General features: G+C 41.0%; 2 protein-coding genes across 3 annotated transcripts; both read right to left on the bottom strand.

Annotated features, from left to right (window-relative positions):
- Positions 1 to 494: 494 nt before the first annotated feature.
- malt2 (MALT paracaspase 2) lies at positions 495 to 10,852 on the bottom strand. The gene is made up of 17 exons (XM_089000694.1): positions 10,443 to 10,852; positions 8,627 to 8,793; positions 6,768 to 6,898; positions 6,538 to 6,697; positions 5,977 to 6,164; positions 5,592 to 5,688; positions 5,430 to 5,480; positions 5,232 to 5,312; positions 4,338 to 4,541; positions 3,403 to 3,580; positions 3,246 to 3,320; positions 3,052 to 3,179; positions 2,153 to 2,302; positions 2,022 to 2,076; positions 1,834 to 1,936; positions 1,469 to 1,606; positions 495 to 1,387 (listed from the first exon to the last, which is right to left on the bottom strand). Exons 1-17 carry the CDS (start codon positions 10,586 to 10,588, stop codon positions 1,193 to 1,195), a joined length of 2,247 nt encoding a protein of 748 aa, XP_088856820.1. The 5' UTR covers positions 10,589 to 10,852; the 3' UTR covers positions 495 to 1,192.
- Positions 10,853 to 11,607: 755 nt separating this feature from the next.
- On the bottom strand, positions 11,608 to 18,336 carry tmem161a (transmembrane protein 161A). 2 transcript variants are annotated; one of them, XR_016115631.1, is made up of 12 exons: positions 18,238 to 18,336; positions 17,514 to 17,617; positions 17,337 to 17,420; positions 16,511 to 16,602; positions 16,264 to 16,420; positions 15,723 to 15,938; positions 15,502 to 15,645; positions 15,314 to 15,427; positions 15,078 to 15,252; positions 14,824 to 14,920; positions 13,345 to 13,707; positions 11,608 to 13,095 (listed from the first exon to the last, which is right to left on the bottom strand). XR_016115631.1 is itself a non-coding variant. In XM_089001617.1 (11 exons), the coding sequence occupies exons 1-11, from the start codon at positions 18,238 to 18,240 to the stop codon at positions 13,400 to 13,402; spliced, it is 1,494 nt and encodes a 497-aa protein (XP_088857743.1). In that variant the 5' UTR covers positions 18,241 to 18,336; the 3' UTR covers positions 11,608 to 13,399. The 2 variants fall into 2 exon arrangements, 1 of the variants encoding a protein (XP_088857743.1); XM_089001617.1 differs by having other exon boundaries at positions 11,608 to 13,707.
- Positions 18,337 to 26,334: the final 7,998 nt, after the last annotated feature.

The following is a 26,334-nucleotide window of genomic DNA, read 5'->3' as shown; positions in this document are numbered from 1 at the left end:
AAGGCTCGTGAGAGCACTTGCTGATGGCTGCCTACTCAGGCGCCATCTTGGAAAAAATAAATTATATATATATATATATATATATATATATATATATATATATATATATATATATATATATATATATATATATATATATATATATATATCCAGAGCAGTGTATTTCTTTCATTACAATACAATAGCACATTTATTATACATACAATAAGGTATGTTGTGTGTAGTTTTAAGGCTTATTTAGTTGAAAAGTATATTTTATGGAAACCTGGGAACTGATTATTCCCATTTTAATGGTTTCCTATGGGAAAAAGTTTTTTTGTGATACACACTTTTTGGCTTACACACTCTGTCTGGGAACCAATTAAGTTCGTAAGCTGAGGTCTCCCTGTACTTCAAACACAGCTCTTTGAATTTTAGGGATGGTGTAGCCGCCACACTTCGCACCAGGCAAGTAAATGCGTGTATTGTAGCAGTTGAGGAAGGAGAACACACGATCGACTGGAGTACGTCTTTATTCCAACGTCTAACAAATGGATCTCTCTCAAACAGAAAATGCAGTGAAATATATGTAACATAAACCAGCTCCCTCCCGTGCACCTGCTGGGTGAGATGTCTGGTCCTAGTGCCCGCCACAGTATTACCTTATTTGCTTTAAGTTTGTTGAGATCCACTGTGGTGTTTGGATGCACAGACTTCCCGTACCTTGCAACACCACATGCACAAGGATCAAACTAATTATTCGAATGAAATGCAGCGTTACACTGTACATTGTTCGCAATCATATATCAGGATTTGGGGGTTCTCATTTTTTTTTTATCCGGGAATGCCTTCTTACACGTCAATTATATTTACCAAAATCCAGGATAGTGCTGTTCTACCTATTGGTTTTATAGAAATGAATTAAGTCTGTTCAGATGAGAGGCGAAACTGGGACATGGATGGGTAATTCCAGTCCCTGAGTGTCAATATCCTGCATGTAACAGTATTAGGTGTTTCCCTCCTCCAGCACACTTGATTCAAATGCTCAGGATTGTTATCCTGCTCCGCTAGGGCTTGCTGATGAGACAATTATTTGAGGGTGAAAAGTTGTTTGGAAATAATAATCTTATTTGGAAATAAATAATGTGTTTTGACCCTACATTTGTCAATATTAGCATTTGTGTGGCCACACATTGGAGGCTAACGGTGCAAACTACTCAGAGAAGGAGACCTCAGAGAGAGTACACGAGTCCAGGCTGAGGGATGACGAGTCCGAGCTTGTTCGTGGTTGGTGGAGGTTCAGTTTGGACACCAGCGGTTTGCCCACTGTAACTGCTTGCCTTTCCTCAACTTCCTCTTCCAGGTTGACATAAATGTAACGGAGACAGACGACGAATGTGAGCTCCTTCTGGAAGACGCGGCATATCAAAACATATTAAAAGGCATTCATGTGGTGATTGCAGTTGCTCATAATGTAAAGAGGCCTGACCTTGAGTCTTTGTAGGCTGCAAATGCGGGTATACAGACTGGGAAGTTCAGGTGCAGGAAGTTGTTCTTTGATTAATAATAAACTTCCCGCTTCGACCAGTGTTTCCTGATTGCTCATCTTTAAGTCAATGTCCACATCCTGCCATTAAAACACAAAACGCAGTTAAGTAGAGGACAGTTTGCTTAGTTCAGTGTTTTGGTCTTCGCCACCCAGAATCCGTTTTCAAGAGCGCTCATTCTAATTCGGATCGACTGGAATATATTCAGGCTGACTAAGGGAAAGATACATCCGATCTCTACTCTGTATTGAACATTAAATCATCTTGTGAAAAAAGTAAAATAACCCCATTGTGTGTGTCATCATACCTCTGGGAAGTCAGTAAGATGTACAGAGCATGAAGCAATTTCATGGGGCTTGTCCAGTATGCGTGAGTAGATGACCATGATGTTGGAGAATTCTGCGGCAAATCTACGGAGAACATTTGGAAGAAACATCATTCGTATTTTGCACAAATAATAAAAAAAAAATCAAGATAATTTTCATTTATACATACCCAAGTTGAACCTTCACACCACATTCAAAATGGATAAAATGGCTCTTTGGCAGGACTGTAAAAACAAATTTAAAACATTTGAATAACGTTTTCAGCGGTAAGATTCTATGGAGTAGTTTGACGTCAAGTACCATGAGCAACAGCCCACTGTAGGTTGCGAGCCGAAGAGGCCGCAGAGCAGTCTGTGGTCTGGATAAGGTCAGTGAGGGAACGTCGCTCGGAAAGATTACTGCGGAGTTCCAGAGCCTGCCTCCCTCGTGTAATTTCTAAGCGCCCCATGTCTGGTGAGAGCATGAAAAAGACAGAGTGGCAAATTATTTCGGAAAGAACTTCCTCCTGAAGTGCGCTGGGATTGATTCCAGCAACTCCTTGTGATCTTTTTTAGTATAAGAGGTGTTGAAAGTAGGTGGATGGGATCAGAGAGGTAATTAACTTTTTTTGGAATGAGCCGGTCATCAGCAATGTCTACAAAATGCCAATAAGTGTCAGTACTACTCTACAACAACTCCCGGTTTTCGCCATTATTTGTCCCGTGTCTTCAATTGGTTTGTGGTGTTGATACTGTATAGCAATGATGTTCTCTCAACGCCTCCACCACAGTTCTGAATGTTGTGACATTACAGTTCAGTGCAGTTAATGACATTTACACGCCATGGAAAAGATCAATCTCTTTTTCCTAAGTTTCCAATTTGCGTGTACAAAAAAAGCAATACCATTTGTTTTCAGGCCATCACCATGTCATGACATTGACATGACAGCTGTATCACAAATCCTGCCATTATGGCAGACAACAACGTAGTTTTGATTTCTACTGTCCTATAGATATTTATTTGACATTAAATGTATTTTTGTGGCTATAGTTTTCGCAGTTGTTGAACTGTAGTAAGTGCTGTAGAATTCAAACATGTATACTCGATTACAATGGCTTTTAAAAAATGTAAAGAATAAATTTGAGAAAATGATCCAAAGTCAGCTGCTAGTAATGCTGACGAGGCTAAGTCACATAAAGAAAAAACACAATTTAATGCACCTTCTGCCACTCTGTCCAGCATGACCGTCACCTTCTCATCTTGGCAAATATGCCGCTTGAGGAAGCTTATGAAGATGCCGTTGGACACGTCTTCTCCCCTCATTTCATAAGCCTCCGCATCAACGCACCTAAATTCAACAATGCACTCATCAATTGGTCTTCACTTTCGCACAGACATTTATGATTCAACTTACGTGGCATATCCAAAAACTATATTTGCAGTCACCTTCAACAATCCAGGTTGAACTACAACTTCATCATTTGGATTTCTAAAAGAATGACAATAATTCAAACAAATATTAATATTATTAATATTAACACAAAGAAGACATCACATAGAAAGTAAGAAACCTTTTGCGGCACATATCCAGCAGGAACACGTTGAGTCCCGTCTCTTTCTCCTGCATCCTTGTGAGTATATTTTGCACACAAATGCAGTGCTCTGATCTATATGAGGAGGGCGCATCAATGGGCACCATGAAACTGTTGCCATAGTTCTCATAACCGTGACCGGCAAAGTACAGCAAGCCTGTGCCAGAAGAAGAAAAGTGAAAGTTTATTGATGTTTCCAAAAGTCTTTGCAGTAATTGTTTTTTTTCCAGGAAATGTTGTATGCTTCACGTCATAATTGGCATATAATGGATTGATTGTGTGAGTTTTAAACATAAAGTACTGTCGGACCTTTAAACTGAGCTAAATAGAAAATTATAAAGTGTCATAGTTCCTCAGTCAGTGTCCAGTTTATAAATTTGATCACCGCAGAGTATTTGGTAGAGGAGGCCCTCACTTGTACAAATCCATTGATATTCTAATATGAATGAAATGTTGTCAATACAACAACAATATATCATCATGTACAAAATTACTATATAAGGTATGTTAATAAAACAAATCTGTACTTAAAGTTGCTTTTGAGAGAGTAGGTTCAAGCATAAGTATAATAAATAGTATACATCAACAATACTTAACATCATCTTTCGGATAATATGTTGGTAGTCTCTTGTGATGATCAATCCTAACCATTCAAAAAATGACACTAGTCACAACCAATTAAAAATTCACCGACACTATATTGGCTTGTATCTTATATCATACACTGTTTGGAGCACTGTAAGTAGAATTGATGAGGACTTATTTTTCCTCAGGTGAATGTGGGGTGCAGCAAGGCTTTTAATTGAGGTTCGCCATTCGGACAATGCGAAGCACGGCATCTCCAAAAGCAACTCTTTGAGGAAATGCAGTATAAAAGGAAACGAGTATCAAAGCTTAAATATCCGAAGACGCACCGTAAACTCCTTTGCCGAGGAGCAGCAGGAACTCAGTGACGGCGCTGTGCATTTCCTGCCAATTGAGGTCCAGCAGCGACACCACCTTAAAGTCCATTTGCCTGAGGAGGTTGCTCAACTCGTGGACATCCACCATGGGAGCGCACAGTTGAGTGCGGTAGCGGTAGTTCAAGTTGCCAATCAGGAGAGCCACCTTGTCTGTGGCTGTGGAAAGGAAAGTGCTTAATTCAGGTGAAAAGTTTCTAATGTGGATAAATCACTACTATAGATATCTAAACACAATAAACACACAGCTTTGGCAAAGGTAAGTGTCATAAACTGTCTTTGTTCTGATACAGAAAACACAGTTTTCTGTTTCTCAGTGGATATTTAGCTCATATAAATGTTCTGGGTAATTGTAACGAATCAATTCATCTGTTGATTATTTAGTCAATTAATGAAGTGGATTTAAAAAATGCAAATGTCCATAGTTTGTGTCAAATTTACAGCCTAACTTCACATTGACAGTGTAGAAAATATAGGAGTAAATAGTAATTATGACTCAGTTTCTGCTTTGGTCCACACCAAGTCAAATAATAGGCAAACATGTTGATCAGTGTTTTTCAAAGTAAAAACTACCAGCTAGTTTGGTTCAAACACATAGAAAAGCAGTCTGATTCTACAGAGAACCGCTTAATATTTACTGTTGAGAAGCTGGAATTCTGAGTTCTTGGAGAGTTTTTAATTGAAACAAAGTATCTGACTAAGTTGATAAACAATATGCCGTTTCATTTTTACTAAATAAAGTTAATAAATACTCACAAATCTCGTTAATAAATCAAGTTCTACCAATTACGTCAATCTCTTACTACAATTTTTAACTATCTGAGAAAACCTCTATAAAATTCTCATTACCATAAAACTGTTTGGATAATTTTGATGGATTGGTCATCTGTGGACATACTTCTTCACTTTTGGTGGCATTGTCCTCGAAATCTATCAAAATAAAAACGTATAAAAAAAATGAAAAACAGATTTGTTTGTCCAGGACTCCGCGATATTATAATGAACAAAGAGAGTAAGTGAACACATGTATAGTTACTGAAGGAATACCTAAGCCACGGTCAACTGCTTCCCAAGAGGCATCAGTAATGGAAGTTGGGCCTGCATATAAAAGGAAAACACGATATCAATAACAGCGAAAATTCATGCGGAATATATGTAAAAAAATAAAATAAATAACAGTAAAGAATAATAAAATCGACTATATTTCACCAATGCTGACAGTAGCGGGCTCACTCCACACTTCATGAAACAAGTTGAACACTTTGCACTGGTATTGGCCTCTGTGTGCTGTGGTCACACACGGAATCTAGAACGTCAGAAACAAAACTTGGGTAGTATTGCTCTTGGGGGTGCAATGATGCTGTTTGAGTATTTTCTATGTATGACAGTTGCAAATGCAAAATTGGCTGTACAGTTAACAAAATATTATGAAGGAGTTACATTATATTAATTCAGATGAAATAAACTTTTTTTTAATTGGAACAATTTTGAAGTCAACAAGCATCATGGGGCTGATTGTGCTCACCTTTGGAGTTTTCACTGTTTGCCAAGACATATTCTATAAATATGGAGATGATGATACAGGGTGACTTACTTTGAGAAGACGCATCTTGTTTTCTGGCATCGGAGTCAAGTTGTGATACCACTGGTACTGGGCAGGAGGGTTGGCCACAGCGGTGCACTCCAGGAGCAACATGTCACCCTCAGATGCCGTTTGGGACTGAGGTTGGTAGATGATATGCAGCCCACTGGATGAGCATGAAAACATGCCGCTGCTACAGCCTGCAATGACAAGATTTGAATGGGTTCTTTCTTGATCCATAAAGTTTAGCAAAATAAGGGCTTGTACTAAGATCATGCTGATGCTGTTCACTTGTTACCCTCCCCCCCCAAAAAAAAATGGCACCTTCGTTTGATCAAAATCTTGATTCGGCGTGCTCAGAAGAAATAGCTCAGCCTTGGCTTGCTTGCCTTAAGTCCTAAACTACTACCGGATTTGAGTTATTTTTTAATCAGGCAGTTTTAGGAATGTCAGTTGTTTGATTTGTTCAATGAATTGGACTATTTGTACTGCCGGTAGGGACCGGAAATCCTTTGTGTTCTAACTATTCAAGTACTGTATTGAATGGATGAAGAGGAGCAGTGAAGGTCATACCTGAACTCGAACTGGGCGATGAACGAACCAAGCGCACCTGAGCCCACTGAGAGAAAACGCAGTTGTCTCCATGGTTGACCCGACAGATGTAACTACCTTGGTGCTCGGGGCCCAATGCACACACAACAAGCTCTGGTGTACGTCCACTCTCTTCGAAAATCTGACAAAGACAAAGATAGTCTGATGTCAACTGAAGTTGACACCCTGTCATTGCTAAAAACTATACTCACTTCCTCTTTGCCTTTAAACCACTGGTAACTTAATCCAGGAGGCCCTGAAACTTGGCATGTTAAAACCACCCTGCTGCCCTGTGGGGCCCGCTGAGAGCTGGGCTGTCCTGTGATCCGGATCTGCTCAGCTACTGTTTTATAGAAGGAAAAAAAGCCAATTTTAGACTATTATACCAATGTTGTTTGAAATGACAAATTCGACAAACCATCCATGATCAAGAACAACAATCCTCTAAATATTTGATTTTCTAATTAGGTCTGAGCACAATTGAGGCATTGACGGCGTGTTTTTTTTTTTTCTCCACAGCTCACAGTGCTTTTACAAGGTAGACATTTTCGGGAATCTTTTTGGTTCACAGGGACTCCTTAGACTACAAAATACAATTTTCCAAGGATGCCTGCAAAATCCTAATATCAACTAAATAAACTTCACTATCTATCTGCACTGTGTACCCATAAATTTCATAGACATATTGTTTTTCCGTTTTGGTAGCCTCAGTATAGCATCTCTGCTTTTTGCAGATGATGTTGTACTGTTGGGGCCTTCAAGTGGAGCTCTCCAACTCTCGCTGGAGCGTTTCGCAGCCGAATGTGAAGCCGCTGGGATGAGAATCAGCACCTCCAAATCTGAGACAATGGTTCTCAGTCGGAAAAGGGTGGAGTGCCCTCTCCGGGTCGGGGAGGAGATTTTGCCTCAAGTGGAGGAGCTTAAGTATCTGGGTGTCTTGTTCACGAGTGAGGGTGAAAGGGATCGAGAGGTCGACAGGCGGATCGGTGCGGCGTCTGCCGTGATGCGGACTTTGTACCGATCTGTCGTGGTGAAGAAGGAGCTGAGCCAAAAAGCAAAGCTCTCAATCTACCGGTCGATCTACGTCCCAACCCTCATCTATGGTCACGAGCTATGGGTTGTGTCCGAAAGAACGAGATCCCGGATGCAAGCGGCCGAAATGAGCTTTCTCCGTCGGGTGTCCGGGCTCTCCCTTAGAGATAAGGTGAGAAGCTCGGTCATCCGGGAGGGGCTCAAAGTCGAGCCGCTTCTCCTCCACATCGAGAGGAGCCAGATGAGGTGGCTCGGGCATCTGATTAGGATGCCCCCGGGACGTCTCCCTCGCGAGGTGTTCCGGGCATGTCCCACTGGCAGGAGACCCCGGGGACGACCCAGAACACGCTGGAGAGACTATGTCTCCCAGCTGGCATGGGAACGCCTCGGGATCCGCCAGGACGAGCTGGAAGAAGTGGCTGGGGAGAGGGAAGTCTGGGCTTCCCTACTGAAGCTGCTGCCCCCGCGACCCGATCCCGGATAAGCGGCAGAAGATGGATGGATGGATGGATGGATATTGTTTTTCAGCATTTCAGCCATTTATACTTGATCAATTGTTGGTAGCTGAAATTACATGATGGGTCATTTCAATGGGTGATCACAAGAATAATGACTGACAAAGGGATGGAAAATGTATGTCTGGGGTGTCAGACACAAATTGACGAGCTTTTTCATGGGGGCAAAAAAATCTCGTGATACCCCAATCTTAATAAAAATGGATACAATTTGCAATTTGGGTATTTAAGTAAGAAATATCAAGTTGACATACATGATTTGGCCGCATGGGTAACATAAAATATGACAGAGGGCACCTGTGATTGGTCTCAATCATTTGAGCATTTTAATTGGCCAAAATTGTGCAATAATCATTTTTTTATATATGTTTTACTGACACAGAAGCTTCAATAATGTATTCACTTTAAAATAAATAATAATAATTGACAATAATTTGGCAGATCTCCAAGCAGCATCTTGTGAAACTGCCAGTTTCAGAACACTTGTCCTTGGGTAGACATTTAGCTTGGTACAAGAGAACAACCTGAAGCACTGAGCAGCTGCATGGCCTCCTGGTGGTCAATCTTCTTCAGACATTGCAGCAGGAAGAGCAGAGAGCAGGATCGATCAACCAGCAGCGCTAAGAAGCTGCGTCCTGGACTCCCTGTTGCACTTAGCACCTGGAGTGAGCAGTTGGTCACATCTTTTTCACTGCAGGGTGTAGGGGGTTCAATGTTACATGTACAGTACTGTAGTTTCCAAAAATGTTCATGATGAATTTAACTGTCGGTATACAGACATGTTACAATGTGTCTCACAACTTGCAAGTTTTACAATGCCTTCTTAATCATGGTGGAAGAAGAGAGCAGTGAATCACAGGATACGCTGGACTTGACATCATCAACAATTTTCCAAAAGAACAGATGAAAAAAATATATATATATATATATTCTCTTCTATTTCCATATTTTTATAAAATAGCCTTAAAGGACAACCGAAGTCTCCGGACAAGTTGTGTCCATAATTTGTAAAATGGCTTCAAATGACTTCTACTGAGCGTATTTTAATAAGATTACACCGCATATAGCTTTTTTTCCGTTTTAAGACTCGCGCTGAATATTCAGGAAGTCTTGTTTTTGAGTTGGTGACAAGTCCTTACGTGACGTCACTAAAGGAACGCCCCTGACCGAAAAAAGAGGCATTGTAGCGGTCCTTCCATCAATTCCGTCAATGTATTTTGCTGTACTTGTTTGGTCTGACAACCTCGTGTTGCACCCAAAAGCCGCCAGAAGAGGGCGTCCAAGCTCCATATAAGGAATTTATCAGCCTGTGGAAACGGAGGTGGCCATAGGAGGTCGCCATTTTGTGCCTCTTTTTCGGTGAGACATTTCCCCTCAATGTTGCCTCATAATGGCACGGAATAAATTCTTTAATCGATAGCAAACATGTATGCTTTCCTCTTCAGAACTATTTGAATCATATTCATAACTGGATGTGTAACAAGAAAGCATATTCTCCTAATCTGAAGCCATTGTTTTGATATTCCAGCAATGTAAGACGTCTTGGCGTAACGTCACGAACTGGGGGCGGGACTTTCTGAAAATGCCCAATTCGCAGCTCAATTTTTTTATTGGTGTTTTGCATTTGAATAAAAATATCATACTGCGTGTTTTGGGAATTTTAGATGCTATAAAACGTTTTTCTGATGTCAGTTAAGAAACAAAAAAGTGACGTCGGTTGTCCTTTAATTGAATACCACACTTGATCTCATCCCTGTTATGCAATACAGTACTTATACCCATCACAATAATGCAATTATTTTTTTAAATTCTACTGATTGACATACATCAGTAAGTTTGTCTTATTCTGATTTTAGGAACACTTTAATAGTTTTTTTTTCCATATTATTGAGGTATATGCAACAGAAAAACAGACAAGTGAAGGTTCATTTTTAAACATTTTGAATGCAAAATGTCCTCCAAGTCATTTTTTTGGGTGTGGCCAATAATCTGAATAACAATATATAAGAAACACAAATTATTTCATTCTGTGTATACCGAATCTATGTATTTCTATTTTCTTTTGATCATAACGACTTAAATAAAAAAAGATCTTCCGTAACATTTTCGCTCTCGTGTTGATGCAGTACTTGTAATGGCCAGAAAGTGTCCCATTACTTTGGTTCAGCGTGTCATTTTACAATCAGCAACGAAAATAAAACACCTATAGTAACCAACAATACACTTCTTCAATCACACACAATTCCTTGTTTGTTTCAAAACGTTTCTCTTTCACCAGAAACTCTTCTTGTTTAATTCAGCCACGTTCAACACCAGTGTCGATGGTGCGTTCATGCCTACCTGAAGCGGAATTTTGGGTTCTCAGACACAACTTGGGCCAGTTGTCTCCATCCGCAGGTGGAGTTGTCCAACATTGTGGACAGTTTGTCGAGCACTTCTTTATCTAGTTTGGCGAGACCTAATTTAATCTGCTCCATCTTTTCCATCTTTTGTGGTCAAGCTAAAAACACAGGTCACGGAAAGCAGGACGCGCGGTCAAAGAAAGTCGTCCCGGTAAAATGTTCGCCAGTAGTAGGGGATTTCCCCGTTTAGGAGGAAAGGAGGAAGCGAAGACAGGGGCGGTGGGGAATCTTGAACCGGCTAACCGTAAATAAACTACAATTTCATGACGATGTCGTAATTCTCATTTCAACGCACACTTCGAATTTACACTTCCGCCATCCGCGTTGACGTGCCAAATCTCGTTTTAAATCTACCGTATCACTTGACGTTGATTTTCAAACTTGTCGCGGGAGCCTCTCTGTTTTGCTTACGCAAGAATTTATGTGAGTCATTTTTACACAACGAGGCTCATGAATGATATTAAGTTGTTCCTCAGACGATTGTCTCAGTTGCTCATTTTCCTCCACCTGCCTCACCCGCACATAGGTGATCGCTCGCGTGTGTTACCATGGCGACTTTACTGAAGTCATTAGACTGAGCCGCCCAGGTATCCAGGTATTGGGGGTCCTATGGGAAGTTCAAATTGGGGGCTTTCCAATTTTGAACATTGATATCGCTGATTGTGATCATTAAAATTATTGCAGCAGCGTGTGTACAGTACACCACAAGACTTGAGATTATGAACACAATTTTCCAAGTAATAAAAATGGACTTTGAGGTACTGAATAATATCAAGGCATGCTGCAAGGAGCCAAAATTAAGTAACATACGATGCATTTAATGTAAAATATTCTTGTGGTTTATTGCAACAATAGTGTGCAATATATTTGTCGAGGTCTCTCAGATGAAAAAAATGAAATAAATCTATTGTACCACACTTAAAATTTAATTCAATGAAACTACTTAACCAATACACAGACAAAAGTTTAAGCTGCAGCAGTTATGTGTCATCTGATTGTTTATTTGCAACTTGTCATTCAGACTTTCAAACATAATTGTTGTTAATTCCATTTTTCCATGAGTGTACTCTAAGATTTGCAGTAGTTAGAGAGGAAACGCGTGCAAGAATAAATGTTTTTAATTAGCCACACAAACATACGACAGTAAATCAAAAGAAATGGTACACTGAAAATACAAACCATGCATTGTAAAATTCTCAAAACAGTTTTCAGTTGCAGTTCACAGAATTGAAGATAAATTAATCCATCCATTTGTTATCTGAACCACTGCATCTTCATGACTCAAGACCAGTCATTGAGTAAGAGGGTGAAAAAAAACATTCCAACATTGATTGTAGGCAAAGTCACTCTAACAACTCATAAATTCAACTGTGGGAATTAATTTCATCATGTGTCACCAATCAATGAACAAATGCCACTTTCACAAAAACAAAACAATACAACGAACAATGCAGAAATTGTCATGGAAAGGGATACAAGGAAGTTTAGTTTAGTTTAAAATCCCTGAGCTTTTAGGCACTTGGGGAACCTGGAGGGAAAATGTAAATAAACACATTTCAACCATACTAAAAATGAAAATAAAACTAAAATAGCACTCATGAATCGGTTCTTTCACACTTAGACACGTCATTAAAAAGTACAAAACGCAATTCCAATCAAGTTGGCATGTTGTGTTAATGGCATGTCTAGCAACTGCACTCTTACTACAACGCCATGCTGTTCCAACACATGCACACGCAGAATGTGCTGAAATAAGCAGTGGGGTCCACGATAAAGACGCTGCTTGAATGGTAGCACATATCCCCCAAGTCTCAATGTACCTATTCAATTAAATATAGGTTAAAAATGATTTGCAAATAATTATACTCTGGTTTTATTTGTTTAACACAACTGCCCAACACCATTGGAATAGGGTTTGTACTTAGCATCACTGTTGATGCTGGACCATCCCAACAAAATCACCACTGAAAAGCAGAAAAAAGATCTGCTTGACAATTGACAGTGTTTGCACCCCCCCATTCGAAACATTAAAAATAAATACAATACAATAGAAAAATAACAGAAATGCAAAACCCAGATTTCAAGCTCATTGGCCATTCGGTAATATCAAGTCAAATTAAGTCAGTGTTTAAGTTGTATTTTTATCCATTGATGATAAAAAAATGTCATATCACAAGAATAAGGTAACAATTAAATTGACTCGAGAGCGTCTTTTTTCTCCTGAACATGCAATACTGATAGTAAAATTGAAAACGAGCATTTTAAGGATTAATACTAGTTAAATTTAAATGGGTAAGCCACGTCAGTGTGTAAATTTTAAATACTTTTCCTAAATTACCCTAAATGGCTATTCTTGTGACATTCAAATTTTTGTTTTCATCAGATTATCTTTTTTTCCTGACTATTCTTAAACCAAACAAAAAAACAGTCTGGTAAGATTACAATTTATGGTGTACAGTTTTTTTTTTTCTCAATACGAGAACTCCTAACTTTTTTGTAAAGGGATGGCATTGTAATATACCACTGTTGAGAATAATTTCAGTGCAGACTTCTCAGTTTCCGCTAGGGCCCGCCACTCACATCAGGTGGTGCTGTCAAACGCAAAAACACTCGGTGACCCAATGACACAATTGATGAATGACCCGCACACAAACTGACTGGAACGGATCAAAACTGGTTTACTGAGTTGTCGGGTATGGCAATCTTATGTAAAGTACATAGTCAAATGTTGAACGCAACATTTAAAGAAGCAGGTTTGAGTTTGAAATATTGCATAAAGTTGCATAACAGGTGGAAATGCTGCCTTTTTATTTTTTGTGTGCGTGTGTGTGTTTTCATACCAGAAGCTGGCTCCGGTTTCACCTGAGCAGTTTCTGGAGCGTCCAAAAACTTGCCCTAGTTGTTCATGAGGTACTGGTGGAAGTAGATGCCAAAAAGCGAGCTGATCACTTGACAGGCTGCCACCCACCAGGTGAAGAAGGCAAAGAACCCTCTGAAGAAGAGCGGCGTGAGGACGGAGCGCAGTGAGGCCAACATCTCTGACAGCCGGGCCACCGTGACCTGGATGTCCTCCTCCATGTCCTCAAATGACTCCTCGTCTTCATCCAGAGAGCCTGAGATGACTGGCGCCGCCGTGGGTAACGGAGAGGCGGGTGTTACACCGGGGGTCACGTTTGGACTTGCTCCATCCCAAGAAAATCCTCCTGTAGAGAAAAAAACATGACCCGCGATCATTTGGTTGCAAAGTTCGACCCCTGGGGTAAAATAAAAGTAATACAGTAAAATAAAATAAATTAGTTAATTTTCACCCCATTAGAGGGAGCCCGAGTACCAATCTAAGATCAGGAATAAATGTTGAACTACAGTTTCAAAATGTATGAATATAGCCTGACTGAAGTACATGAAGAAGTAATCATTGATGTTTCAGAGAAAGAGGTTAGTATTTATGTTTTTCACCCTTTTTATTTGATTAAAATGTCGAAAATTCAACCATGTCTCTGATACCCCTTAATGAAATGTCAGCTCATCTAGCTTTTTCTTTTTTAAAATATCTAGTGTACATTAACCATATTGAGGCATTTTTTGATACATCGCTAACTTTCTAAATTCCCACCATTACCATCAGTTTCATTGAATTTTTAAAAACTGGGAAATCTGTAAGTCTGCTTAGAAGACAAATGACAGATTTGACCCAGAACGGCATCAATGTACACAAATTTTGAAAGATGCGCACAGATGCTTGACATTAATTTGTGTATTCCGAGTCAAACGATAGATGCAAGATTAAAATAGTCTGTTTACCTTCTTTAACTCATTCACTGCCATTCAAGAATTTATTCGGGAATTGAAAATACAACGTGGAGTGTCATTCCCAAATTTGTTCGGGTTTTGGGATTTTCCATGCTTGGGTGCCGATACAGCACTGGCCATGGCCTCTGGCGATGTTTTTTCCCCTCCACAAAGGGGCAGCATTTCCCCTTTTTCCATGTTAGCTCTTTGTTTCAGCTTCAGCTGTTGTTAAACCAATATGAATGTATTTGATTGTATATTGGAGAGCCACCCTCATTTCAAGCTCAGAATACTCAAGACCCATATAATTTAGGAATTAACTCTTTTTTTCTGATGAAAGAAGAGAGTCTAAGGATTTTTACACTGCATTGAATGTTTATGTAGTCCTGAAACTCAATATTCTGTGGGTCCTGGAATTCGACTGACAATGACAAAGACCCAGGCACTGTAGTGGATACATTTTTGCACGTCTGGCAGTGAAAGAGTTAAGAATGATTGGTGGGTGTGTTATATGTGGTGGAATTACTAACCGAGTGCCTTGAGGGCCAGTGTGGAGAAGAGAATAAGAAGCACTGGAACCACATACTGAAGAGTCACTACACTCAGGTAGCAAAACACGCGTGTAACCTGGAGAGAGATGCACACATACACAGAAATTCTATTCAAGACAATTGATTGTTTCAAACTTATGTATATATTCATTGAAGGGGGGGGGGTGCACATAGGGGAACAAATGAATGCAAGCAAGTATCATCCAAACATGAAGCTCAAGTGGTGGTCTGACCTTCCTCTGAATGTCAATGGCGGCGATACGTCCGGCTTCCTTCTTCATTTGCTCTACCCACTTCTGGGCCAGGTTAAGGTAGGCCTGCAGGTGGTAGCGGGTTAACGCTAGCCGCAGCACACACAGAGCCACCACGGTCCACAACCGCACGCTGTCAAAGGCCTCGCTGGATACCCTGCGAGGCCAGATGATTGATTGGAAGGTTGTTGGCAAGTGGAATGGTTGTATGTACTCACAGCGTAATGGAAGTTTTCCCCAGGGGGGCTTTGGCGAGGAAGTCCCTTGCTAAGGGTTTGACCCACAGAATCAACACAACTACTGGAGACAGGAAGCTCATGTGCAACAGAATCCTGCAACAGAAATTTGTTCAGTGAGGATTGTGATGCGGTGCCCTTGTATTTCCTTCAAATGCATTAACAGGTACTGGATGAGCGGACGGTCCAAGTTCATCTGGACGGCGTCCAGGTGAGTCTGAGCCAGACGCAGTCCGGGAAACGCCATCAGGGCGCCAATGTATGCGCAGACTGCGGCCAGCCCGAGCTTCACCGTCAGCTTGGTAACGGGAACCCTTGACACCAACATACCACAGTACGATGTTGTGATGAGCGCCGATAGTGAAGCGAGGATGGCTAACAGTTGACTTACGACCAGTCGGCGTAGCCTTGCTGCTTGGCGAACACCTCCAGGTTGTCAAAGAGACTGGAAAAACCCGACTCTAAGCCGAACTCCAGGTAATCTTCTCGGACCACCAGCACCAACATGGCAATTAAAAGGCACAGGAAACCGAAAGCGAGGCACACGGACCGCTCTCCGCCTTCCTCCGAGCGGAAGTAGTGGCTCATGAGCATGTGGAGGGCTTTGCTAATGGATGCAGGTTAAGAGAAAACTCTGCTTCTTCGTTGCAAGCCGCTTTCACACAGAGATCTTGCTAAATTGTGCTAATATCCAAAGGTTGCCTTTCATACAAAACAAAACACACTAAAGTCTCGATATTGTGACATACAGAATTTTGTTTGCTAATTAGGTGGCAAATTTCATCCATTCATTCATATTTGTCTGTAACAATGTTAGCCAAAACGTAGCATTGATAACTTCACTAGGCAAATTCAGATCTTATTCGTGCACATCATAAAAAGAGCGCATTTTTTTTGTAGTTTGTTTTTTAGATTACCAAATAAAAGGATACATGCTGAAAAGAACAGTGAGAACACACCAGATAGCGCCAATGTTCACCTCCTTGCTGGCATCCACTACATTGTAGTAACACTCAGTAAAAAGAAAAACGCCTGTGGCGTAGACGGCAAAATCAATCAGCCACTGGTACTCCAGGAAGAAGCGCAGCACTGAGATGTAAATAAACAAAGGGAAAGAAGAATTAAGTGTATTTGTGTGGGTGTGTATGTTGATGTTACTCTGAGAAGCGTTGGTCCAACCAAGGGCATCCATGGCGTTGACTGGAGATTTTTCTAGGTGAAGGTCGATGTCTTTGGGCACGGTGAGAGGCTTGCTTTCTCCATTTTGTCTCCTGTGAATGAAATTTCAGTCCATAAAACACATGAAAAAAAAAACGTATTTTAGGAAGAGGGCAGTGAGACAAAATGTAATTTTTTTTTTTGTAAAAACAAATTAAACTTTAATTCAAGTTAACAAAAAGGCAATAAAAAAGTACTGGAATTTAACTTAAGATGTAATTGCACAGCGAGTGCATTAATGTTGTGTCAACTTCATACTTGAAAACAAAACATGGTACATCACAACTGTAGAATACTGTACATACATACCTCATTGAATATTGATGAAAGGAACAGAGTGATAAAAGCTTGTGACTAAACCGAGACAATAAGTGAGCCATGAGATTCACAAAAAGAGCTAATAAAATCACAAAAACTAAAATAATATCGTTTAAGATGTTTTTTAAAGAAGACATTGCAGCTTGCTCTTGCAGCACAGGTAGACAGAGGCTACAGTGTGCACGAAGGCCAGGAAAAACCCTGATATTTAAGCTATGAGAACTTTTTTTAAATATTAAAATCAACTCAAATCATTTCCCACAAACCTGTTTCTAATTACAAAAACAATGATCACAGAATTGTGTGATTTTCTTCACATTTCAACTAAAATAAAACATGCTTTTAATTGGACACTGAAACCGTGTTTGTATGGACTTTGTACTGTGAGCAAATTGGTGGTTTGAATTCACAGCTTTCCCTGCAGGCATTGCAAAGGAAACATTCCAGCGTACACTGTCTGTAGTCTCACCTGTCTCTCCTGTTTGTTTTAGGCATCTGTTTCCCAGCCAAGGCGGACAGCTCTCCCTCAGATGGATGTTTGAACCGGAACAAACTCAAAAACAAGAAGAAAATCACAAATTAAAAATGAAAACTGATGCCTGCCCTGCCCACCAATGTTGATCGAAGTGGACCGACAATGCCTCACCTGCCGTTGCATAGGAGCCAACGTGCAAAGGAGCAATGAGGCGCCATCCTCTGCATGATGCTGGCAGTCAGCAAACTGACAACCAGCTGGATTCCCATCAGTGCCTAGTACAGTACAGTGCATACAAACAAAGTGAATCTCCGTCCTAACAATTTCTATCAGACATGTTCTCACTAAGGAGTTTGGTCACGGATAAACTCGAGCCAATCCCGGCTCGGGGTGCACCTAGAAATAGCCACGTGCTGAGATTCAAACCCTCAAACTGTGAGGGATGAGTGCTATCCACCATGCTACCTTTGTGAACGTGAACTAGTCAAAATTAGCTTTTTGTGAACAGAACACAAAAACAGAACGCCCTCTGGAATGGCATCTTCAACGAGGCAACTGACAGAAAATAAAAAAAGATCGGTGTTTCCTGGAACCACTATGAGTACTACACAGGTAAATTCATTCCGTGATGACCGAACAAAACGGAATTCGCGAATCACACCAGGGAGAAAAACACGTATGCAGTTTTGTTGAAGAGTGCGCTGCATGCCAAGAGTTGAATGAATGAACCAACCAAGTCGCAAGTGTCTGCCGTGCTAAATTTAGCCTAATTTAAGCACCTGTCAATGCTGCTGGAAGCGTTAGCTCATTAGCATTAGCACGGTGGGTCTCGTAGCAAAAAAGTCGTCAGTGAAAAACCTATCTGCAATTCAACAAAGACTGCAAATGAATTTACCATCTTTCCCCCCCACCGGATTATGTGTTTGCGCCGACTAAAGCCAACTGGGACTTGACGAACGACGGGAACAGCTGATGGAGGGACTCTTTTTCTTCTTCTGTGAGGTAAGTGGCAGACTCGTGCGTAACTCGAGAGTTGTTTCTGCCCCCAACGTACGGCGGTGGAATCGCCATTCAGTCTCGGATGAATTTGCCAAACCCCGTGTTGCCCTGAAATACTCTATGAAAGCGTTGTAATTTACAATACCTGAAAGTTGCCTTATCTTCACAAGCATTCATTAGTGGTGAGTGCAATCATCAGTCCTTAAACATTCCCCAAAAATAGTTTACGTTTCTATTGCTTAACCGAGACTAACATCAAATTTTAAACCCCTTGTTTTGCTTTGTGATACCATGACCCAACCATAATAAAATGAGTGGTTAGAATCGCCCAAATGTACTACAATAAGGTTACTATTACAGAAATAATCCAAGGAGTGGTCAAATGTAGTCCTCCAACAATTCCTTGAGTAAGAATAAAAAAGACATTGGAATTGGTGCGATTCAAATGAATGTTGAAATTAAACATTTCGGGCTCTATTATTGTACACAGTACAAGTCTAGAGCAAAGTGTAGTGTTGTTTTGTGCATGGGTGGAGCTTTTCAGTTTTTTTGTTTTTTGTTTTTTTGTGTGGTATTTTTGTCCTAGGGCGGCCGTTAGTCGAGTGGTTAGCATGTAGCGTCACACGTGCACACCGTGGTGCTGACGTGTGTATGCCTTTGAAGTGCGCCTTTCAACCCTTTCAACCCCCGGTCCGGCTTCCCTGTGTGGAGTTTGCATGTTCTCGACAGGCCGGCGGGGGTTTTCTTCCGGTCCTCCGGTTTCCTCCCACATTCCAAAAACATGCATGGCAGGCTGATTGAACAGTCCAAATTGACTCTAGGTGTGAGTGTGAGCGTGGATGGTTGTTTGTCTCTGTTTGCTGTGCAATTGGCTGGTAATCAATTCAGGGTGTCTCCAGCCTCGTGCCTGAAGACAGCTTGGATAGGTTCCAGCACCCCCCACGACCTTAATACTACTACTACTACCACCACTACTACTACTAATAATAATGAGGATAAAACGGTCTGGAAAATAGATAGGATGGATGGATACTTGTGGTCACGGTTTGCGAGGTGTTGATGGTTGTGGATCCCAAATAAGCAGGCAGGAAGGAGCAGCAGGTTGTATTTGACAAATTGTATTAAAATAAAGTCAGCAGGAACAAAATCTAAAACATCAAAGTCATCCGAACAGAAAAGTACAAAATATCGAAGAAAACCATGAGTGATCTGCCAAGATGAAACAAACCTGACAGGGTGAAGCAAACACATACAATGACCCGACACGGATTGGATTTGCATTTATTAGTCTCACAGTGGAGAAATTTACATTTCACAGCAGCAAAGTGATGAAAGGAATGAAAGTAGAAAAACAAAATACATGAGCTGCTGGAAAGGCAGCCACTCTCGGGGCGCCGTCTTGAAGTCAAAAGAACAAAAAAAAACTAAATAACAAAAATTATGACAGCATAGAGACAATATGACAAAACAAAGACACAGAGAGACATTCATTCGTCAGGACTTGCTGTACCCTCTTTGTGATGACATGAAGCAGTTCTAGATGAAAGAGGAGAGGATCAAAGCGTCTTTCCACCAGTGGATCAGGGACATCATGGTGGAATGTGCACGTCGACTACAAGCTAAATGTTGAAAGCAAACACGCAGCTGTAGCATCCATTGACGAAAAGAGATTGTCTCACATCTCCTGTTCCACATAAATCTGCTTCAATTCCAAGCCGCAACAGTTCCACATACACATCGGCGCTCTGCGCTGACGCTCCTTTCTTCTTATCGCGGGTTCCTCAAGCCATGCATCCATCCAGCCGCAGACTGTCCAACAGCACCGACCTTCCACTGAACAAAGCGGGGCTGTGAAGATGCTGCCCATTACAGGCGCAAAAAAGTACAATGGCCCCTTTGGTGTCCAGCGATGGCAGTCGAATGGCTCCGACATTCCTCCCATTCAAAAACAGTACTGGCATATCCATGCTGCCGAAAAGGCGCAACCGCTCAGCACAGTCTCCTCCTTGATGAATGTCGTGGTCAAAAATGCTGAAAAAATATCCGTATCCGTTCCACACGACGCACAACAACACAAAGTGACAAAAGAAAACACAAAACAAGACAAAAACAACCAAAAAAAAGCAAGGCTCATGAGAGCACTTGCTGAGGCTGCCTACTCGGGCGCCATCTTGGATTTCAGAGAGGTCGTGCCGGGAGTCCTTTTAACTGCCACTGATTGGAATGGCCAACACCTGTGCAGGTGCAGGCGGGGCCGACAGCGCCACCCGTTGGTCGCCAACCACATCGTGACACTTGTAGATGCGTGTATATAGAAATATTTGTGCCATTATGGGAGTGAATTCAGTCCTACAGTATCTTGCACTGGCAAACCTCGTGATGTCACTGTGTATATCGTCATGTTGCGTCAATTTATTTGTGAATAATAATCTCATCATTTCATGTTTCCACGCATACTTTTCATTGGAAGAAAACAAAAATTAAGCAAATGATTCAGTTTCAAGTCTCAGATACGCTCCCCTCCACCGTATTTTGTCATGGAAACATGTTCAGTCCAAATCAGTGTTTGCCCTTCTATTGTTCAAAATAAGTTACAATCGATAGTAATGGATGGAATAATGGATGGATTTTTATAGTAGCAGGGTGTATATAGAAACACACATTTGTGCCATTATGGGAGTGAATACAGTCTCTTGCACTGGTAAACCTCTCGTGATGTCACTGTGTATATCAGCATGTTGCGGCAATTTATATGTGAATGATAATGTCATCGTTTCATGTTTCCACGCGTACTTTAACGTTTCATTGGATGAAAACGAAAATTAAGCGAATGATTCCGCTTAAAGTCTCAGATACGCTTCTCTACACCGTGCTTTGTCATGAAAACATGTTCAGTCAAAATGAGTGTTTGCCCTGCTGTTGTTCGAAATAGGTTGCAATCCATAATAATGAAGTATTTACAATGTGTATTCTCTGAACACAGATATGAGATTATTCTAAAGAGTTTGGCCACTGGTGGCTTTTATTGTGTTATTGCGGACATAAACACCCTCGGTCAGCCTGCGTATGCATTATAATGTCAGCTCATCCTTTTGAATGCATGAGGCCTCCACGCTGGACCGTCATGGCCTCTGAGGACCTTCTACCCAAATCTATTCACCCTATTCAAATGTGTTCGTTTTATCTGGGTGGTCTGCCAATGTAATGTTGCTAATTGGCTGTGCATCTCTTGCTGCAAAATGTGCTTGATCCTTCACTCTATGCATTTGGGCGCCAAAGCATGACGTCGTGATGAGAGAAGCAGCAAGTCACATCTCTGGCGGCTTTCCTTGCACCACCAGGCAGGCACCGGTAAACATACATTAGATGAAATTAACATGATCTATAAAGTGCTTCGGTGTTGGGACTGATATATCAGGAGAGCACTCACTAACTGTGGGTACATTAGGGATATATAAATGGGGCCGATACGACCAGTCAGACTTTAGTTCGCTGACGAAGCCTCTTGGATAGGAGGCGAAACGTCCGAAACCTTCACTTTTGTACAGATGACGGCTGAAGAAACCTTCTCATCGATAAAATGAGTTTGATAACTTCATAATTTTTCGGGTGCAATTAACTCTTAAAAAAGAATTTTGTCATAAAATGACATCAAAGGGGTCGGGTAATGAAATTCAATCAATCACCTCTCAGCTTGTGAATGCCACATGAGATGCGGGATACCATTTTCAGTTGAGAGTGACAAAATGCTTTGGTTGTAGGTGTTAATAAGAAAATAATGAGGTTCTAAAACTCATAATAGAACATTGACTTTTTGGCATTGGAAATTGCAAAATAACTAACGGAACCCTTTAAATACTGCAGACAATCTAGAATGCTCAAAAGTGGCACAATCTGGAGATCAATATAGAAAAAGTACAACAATTGTAATATGCACCGACTTGGAACACTGACTACACAGAAGTGAGGTGAATGAACCGCTACATCATCTGTGTGAAAATTGGCATTCTCTTGCAAAAACTGCTGTGTAGATTTAGATGTCATTGTGACATACATTTGCTACTCATTTTCCAAATATGCCTAGCTAATTTTTGGTTGTATACGCCTCCCAAAGTTTTGTTAAACTTCATCACCACTTCATCTGCATCACAGCGCTAGCCTGAACAGCAATCGCGGCGAGAATTAGCCATCTGATTAAATCCGGGTCTGGGCTGCTCTTAACTTAAAGGACAACCGACGTCACCGGACAAGTTGTGTCCATAATTTGTATAATCGCTTCAAATGACTTCTATTGAGCGTATTTTACAAAGATTCCACCGCATATATCTATATTTTACGTTTTAAGACTCGCGCTGAATATCTCCGGAAGTCTTGTTTTTGAGTTGGTGACGAGTCCTCACCCTACGTAACTGAAGGAACGCCCCTGACTGAGAAAGGACATACCTTGCATCACTTCAATGCATTTTCCGATACTTTGTTTTGTCTGAAAACTTCGTGTTGATCCGTGTTGATGGCGAAATTAGAAGGTAAACACATAAATAATGCAATGGTGAATCGTTGTATGTTACACGTAAACAACTCTGATATTTGTTGAAAAAAAATTAATTAAAACTATTTCCAACGCAGCTCTGCCGCCATCTTCTTGAGCCATCAAAACGACCCAGAAAACCTTTAATCGATTGCAAACATTTATACTTTCCTCTTCAGAACTATTTGAATCATATTCATAACTGGATGTGTAACAAGAAAGCATATTCTCAGAATCTGAAGCCATTGTTTTGATTCTCGAGCAAGGCAAGACGTCTTGGCGTGATGTCACGAACTAGGGGCGGGACTTTCTGAAAATGCCCAATTCGCAGCTCAATTTTTTTGCAGATTTTGGACACTTTAAGTCATTTTTATTGGTGTTTTGCATTTGACAAAAAATATCCTCCGTGTTTTGGGTATTTTAGATGCAATAAAACGTTTTTCTGATGTCAGTTAGGAAACAAAAAAGTGATGTCGTTTGTCCTTTAAAGCATTTATCGTCACTTTTACGTTGTATCAGTTGTACAAGACAAACCGTATCAATTGATTGTCTAAATTCCGCTCACATTTCATATTAGTCAGCAGCCAAACTACTGCCCAATGAATTCTGATTTACAATCAAGGTGTCAGAGATATGACAGTCAGACACTGGACGAAGACTCGGAACCAGAAAGATTGTCCCTACTGCCGGCAGGAAACGAAGTCATGTATGACATGCATCTGAATTCTGCGGCCCTTTGCCAATCTATTTATTGAGAGTACATGCAAATTAAAGTGATGCATTAGTAAAACATAATTTTCTTATTTATAATACAACACCCCTGGAACGTTCTGAGCCCCAACAGCTGTAAGCAATAAAACATTGTCTTTTCCATGAGCTGATAAATTTGTAACCTGGCTAATGAGCTTTTCCTGTACAGGATGTTCAAGTCCTAAATAACTTTGGTTGTAAAGGAGTATCCCAACTCCTAAATTCTGTGTAAGGACAGATCTCCTAGATCAGGGGTCGGGAACCTTTTTGACTAAGAGAGCCATAAAAGTAAAATATTTAGAAATGTTTTTCAGTGAGAGCCACTCGCACGGGCGCGCGCACATACAAACGCTCGCGTGCGCGCGCGCACACACACACATGCGCACGCGTGGCCACTTTTGAACAAAATATCAGAATGTATTATTTAAAATAATTTACTAGTTATAGTACTCACCGTTAACATGAATGGTTTCCGTTCCTCGTGATTGGTAAAAATCCAGCCAAACGATCGGAATGAAAATGTCACTGACACTCGACTGTTTCATCGATGGTATTGTTTCATTGCAAATTAGAATCAGAACATTTTCTCTCCTCTAATGCTCCGGTGCATTCAAGCTGAAGTGCACCAGTTGGGCTCATTTAAAGGGGCGTTTACCTGTTTCAACATGACGGCCACTATCATGCAAACAAAATGGCGCTTTCGGCCATTCTAGGTCAGTGTCATCCAATCAAAATTGCGCTTTCCGCCAACTGCAGCCCCAACAGGAAATGAACGGCGAATTATCGGCGAGCCATATGCAATCATCAAAAGAGCCATATATGGTTCCCGACCCCTGTCCTAGATGAAGCTGACAGTTTAACTTGCTGTGTCTATTGACCTGATTGACCCCAGGTTGTCTGTGCTTCAATTGTGTATTGAGTCACAAGTATTGACTAAGCATATAACAGCATGAAACTTTTAAATATAACTTCTTATTCGGTCTAATCTCTATCACAAAGTCAAAGACGACTTTGATGAATCAATATGTGATGTCGGTGGGAAGGCTTGGCTGCCACAAGACACCAAAATCTCACATAAACAGAGCAAATTTGTTTTCTATATTAGACTTGTGAAGAGCAGAGATCCAATCAAACTAAAGCTTTTTTTACAAACTGCATATTAATGACAAAGCTAGCTGTCTTATTTATCAGGTGTTTTGAACGAACTAGAATAGCTTTTGTGAGGTTGGGTCTGCCGTTGTGGGAATGTCACGGCACAAATTCAAATACACAAATACAAAATGAAAACACTCACAAGCAGCGTGAATCAGACACACACACACACACACACACACACACACACACACACACACACACACACACACACACACACACACACACACACACACACACACACACACACACACACACACACACACACACACACACACAGCTTCTTCCATTATCGTCGCCTCAACTAATCCTATCGGCTGTTTTAGCCATCTGTGGCTAGTGAGTGGCGAGCCACAAATTAGCGAGGAAGAAATGGACACAAATAAAATGCAAATTCACGCAAGCTACGTGGTTCCCCTACTCTCACCGCCTGGCTCGGGGGGCCTCACGGTTCCCACACTCCTTCCTAGCGTCTGTCCCAGAGTGCTGCTGGGCTTCTGCAGGCGGATGCAGCCCCGCTATTGGCTCGCCTTTGTCTGGCCTCGTGCGTGGCCTTTCAACGGCAGATTTGAATATATGCAAATGTTGCCATGGTGCACTCACCCCCGCCCCCCTGCCCCATTTTGTTGCCTTTTTTTCTGCACCTTGTTGAAATGCTGCAAGGGGAGCTGTGGGAACCAGTTGGGAAGAGCCTTCACTGTCACAGTCATTTTACTTATTTAACTTTGAATTAATGGCCACATAAAGGATGAGATGAAAGCCCATAAAATGACATACAGCTTAAAAGTGAGGAAAATTGTCACATAAATGTTTCAAACATGGATGCAAGACAAACCTTTTTAATTAATTTGCTTTAAACTGAATTTTAAAACATAATTTTTAACTCATTCACTGCCATCCATGATTTTGGATTGGATTGGATTGGATATGCCTTTATTAGTCTCACAGTGGAGAAATTTACATTTCACAGCAGCAAAGTGATGAAAGGAATGAAAGTAGAAAAACGAAATACATGAGCTGCTGGAAAGGCAGCCACTCTCGCGGCTTATTCAGGATTTGAAAATATGACGTGGAGCGCCATTCCCAAATTTGTTCAGGTTTTGGTTTTTCCTTGTACAGGGTGCTAATAAAGCGCTGGTCAGACCTCTGGCAATTTTCCCTTCCACGAGGGGGCAGCATTTGCCTTTTGTACTGCCGCCCTCATTTCAAGCTCGGATAACTCCAGACTCATATAACTTAGGAATTAACTCTTTTTTCCTGATGAAACAAGAGAGTCTAAGGTTTCTTACATTGAATTGAATGTTTATGTAGTCCGAAAACTCAATATTCTGTGGGTCCAGCAATTTGAGGGAAAATGACAAAAATCCTGGCACCTGAGTGGTCACACCTATATGTACAGGAAATAAGAGTCAAGCTGTGTACATTTGAAAAACAATAATTAACCAATATTACTTGAGAGGGAATGTTTCAATATAATGGCCTGCGTCCTTGTGGCTACGAATGAATCCCAGCCATGATATGACAATACAGTACAGTAAAACATCACAGTGTTTCTTGTGTGAC

Source organism: Hippocampus bargibanti, linkage group LG07 (genome assembly GCF_051943395.1).
Source record: "Hippocampus bargibanti isolate YZ-2025 linkage group LG07, ASM5194339v1, whole genome shotgun sequence".
Taxonomy (NCBI): domain Eukaryota; kingdom Metazoa; phylum Chordata; class Actinopteri; order Syngnathiformes; family Syngnathidae; genus Hippocampus; species Hippocampus bargibanti.
The sequence above is the reverse complement of the archived record's forward strand: the minus strand, read 5'-3'. Positions and strand labels throughout refer to the sequence as shown.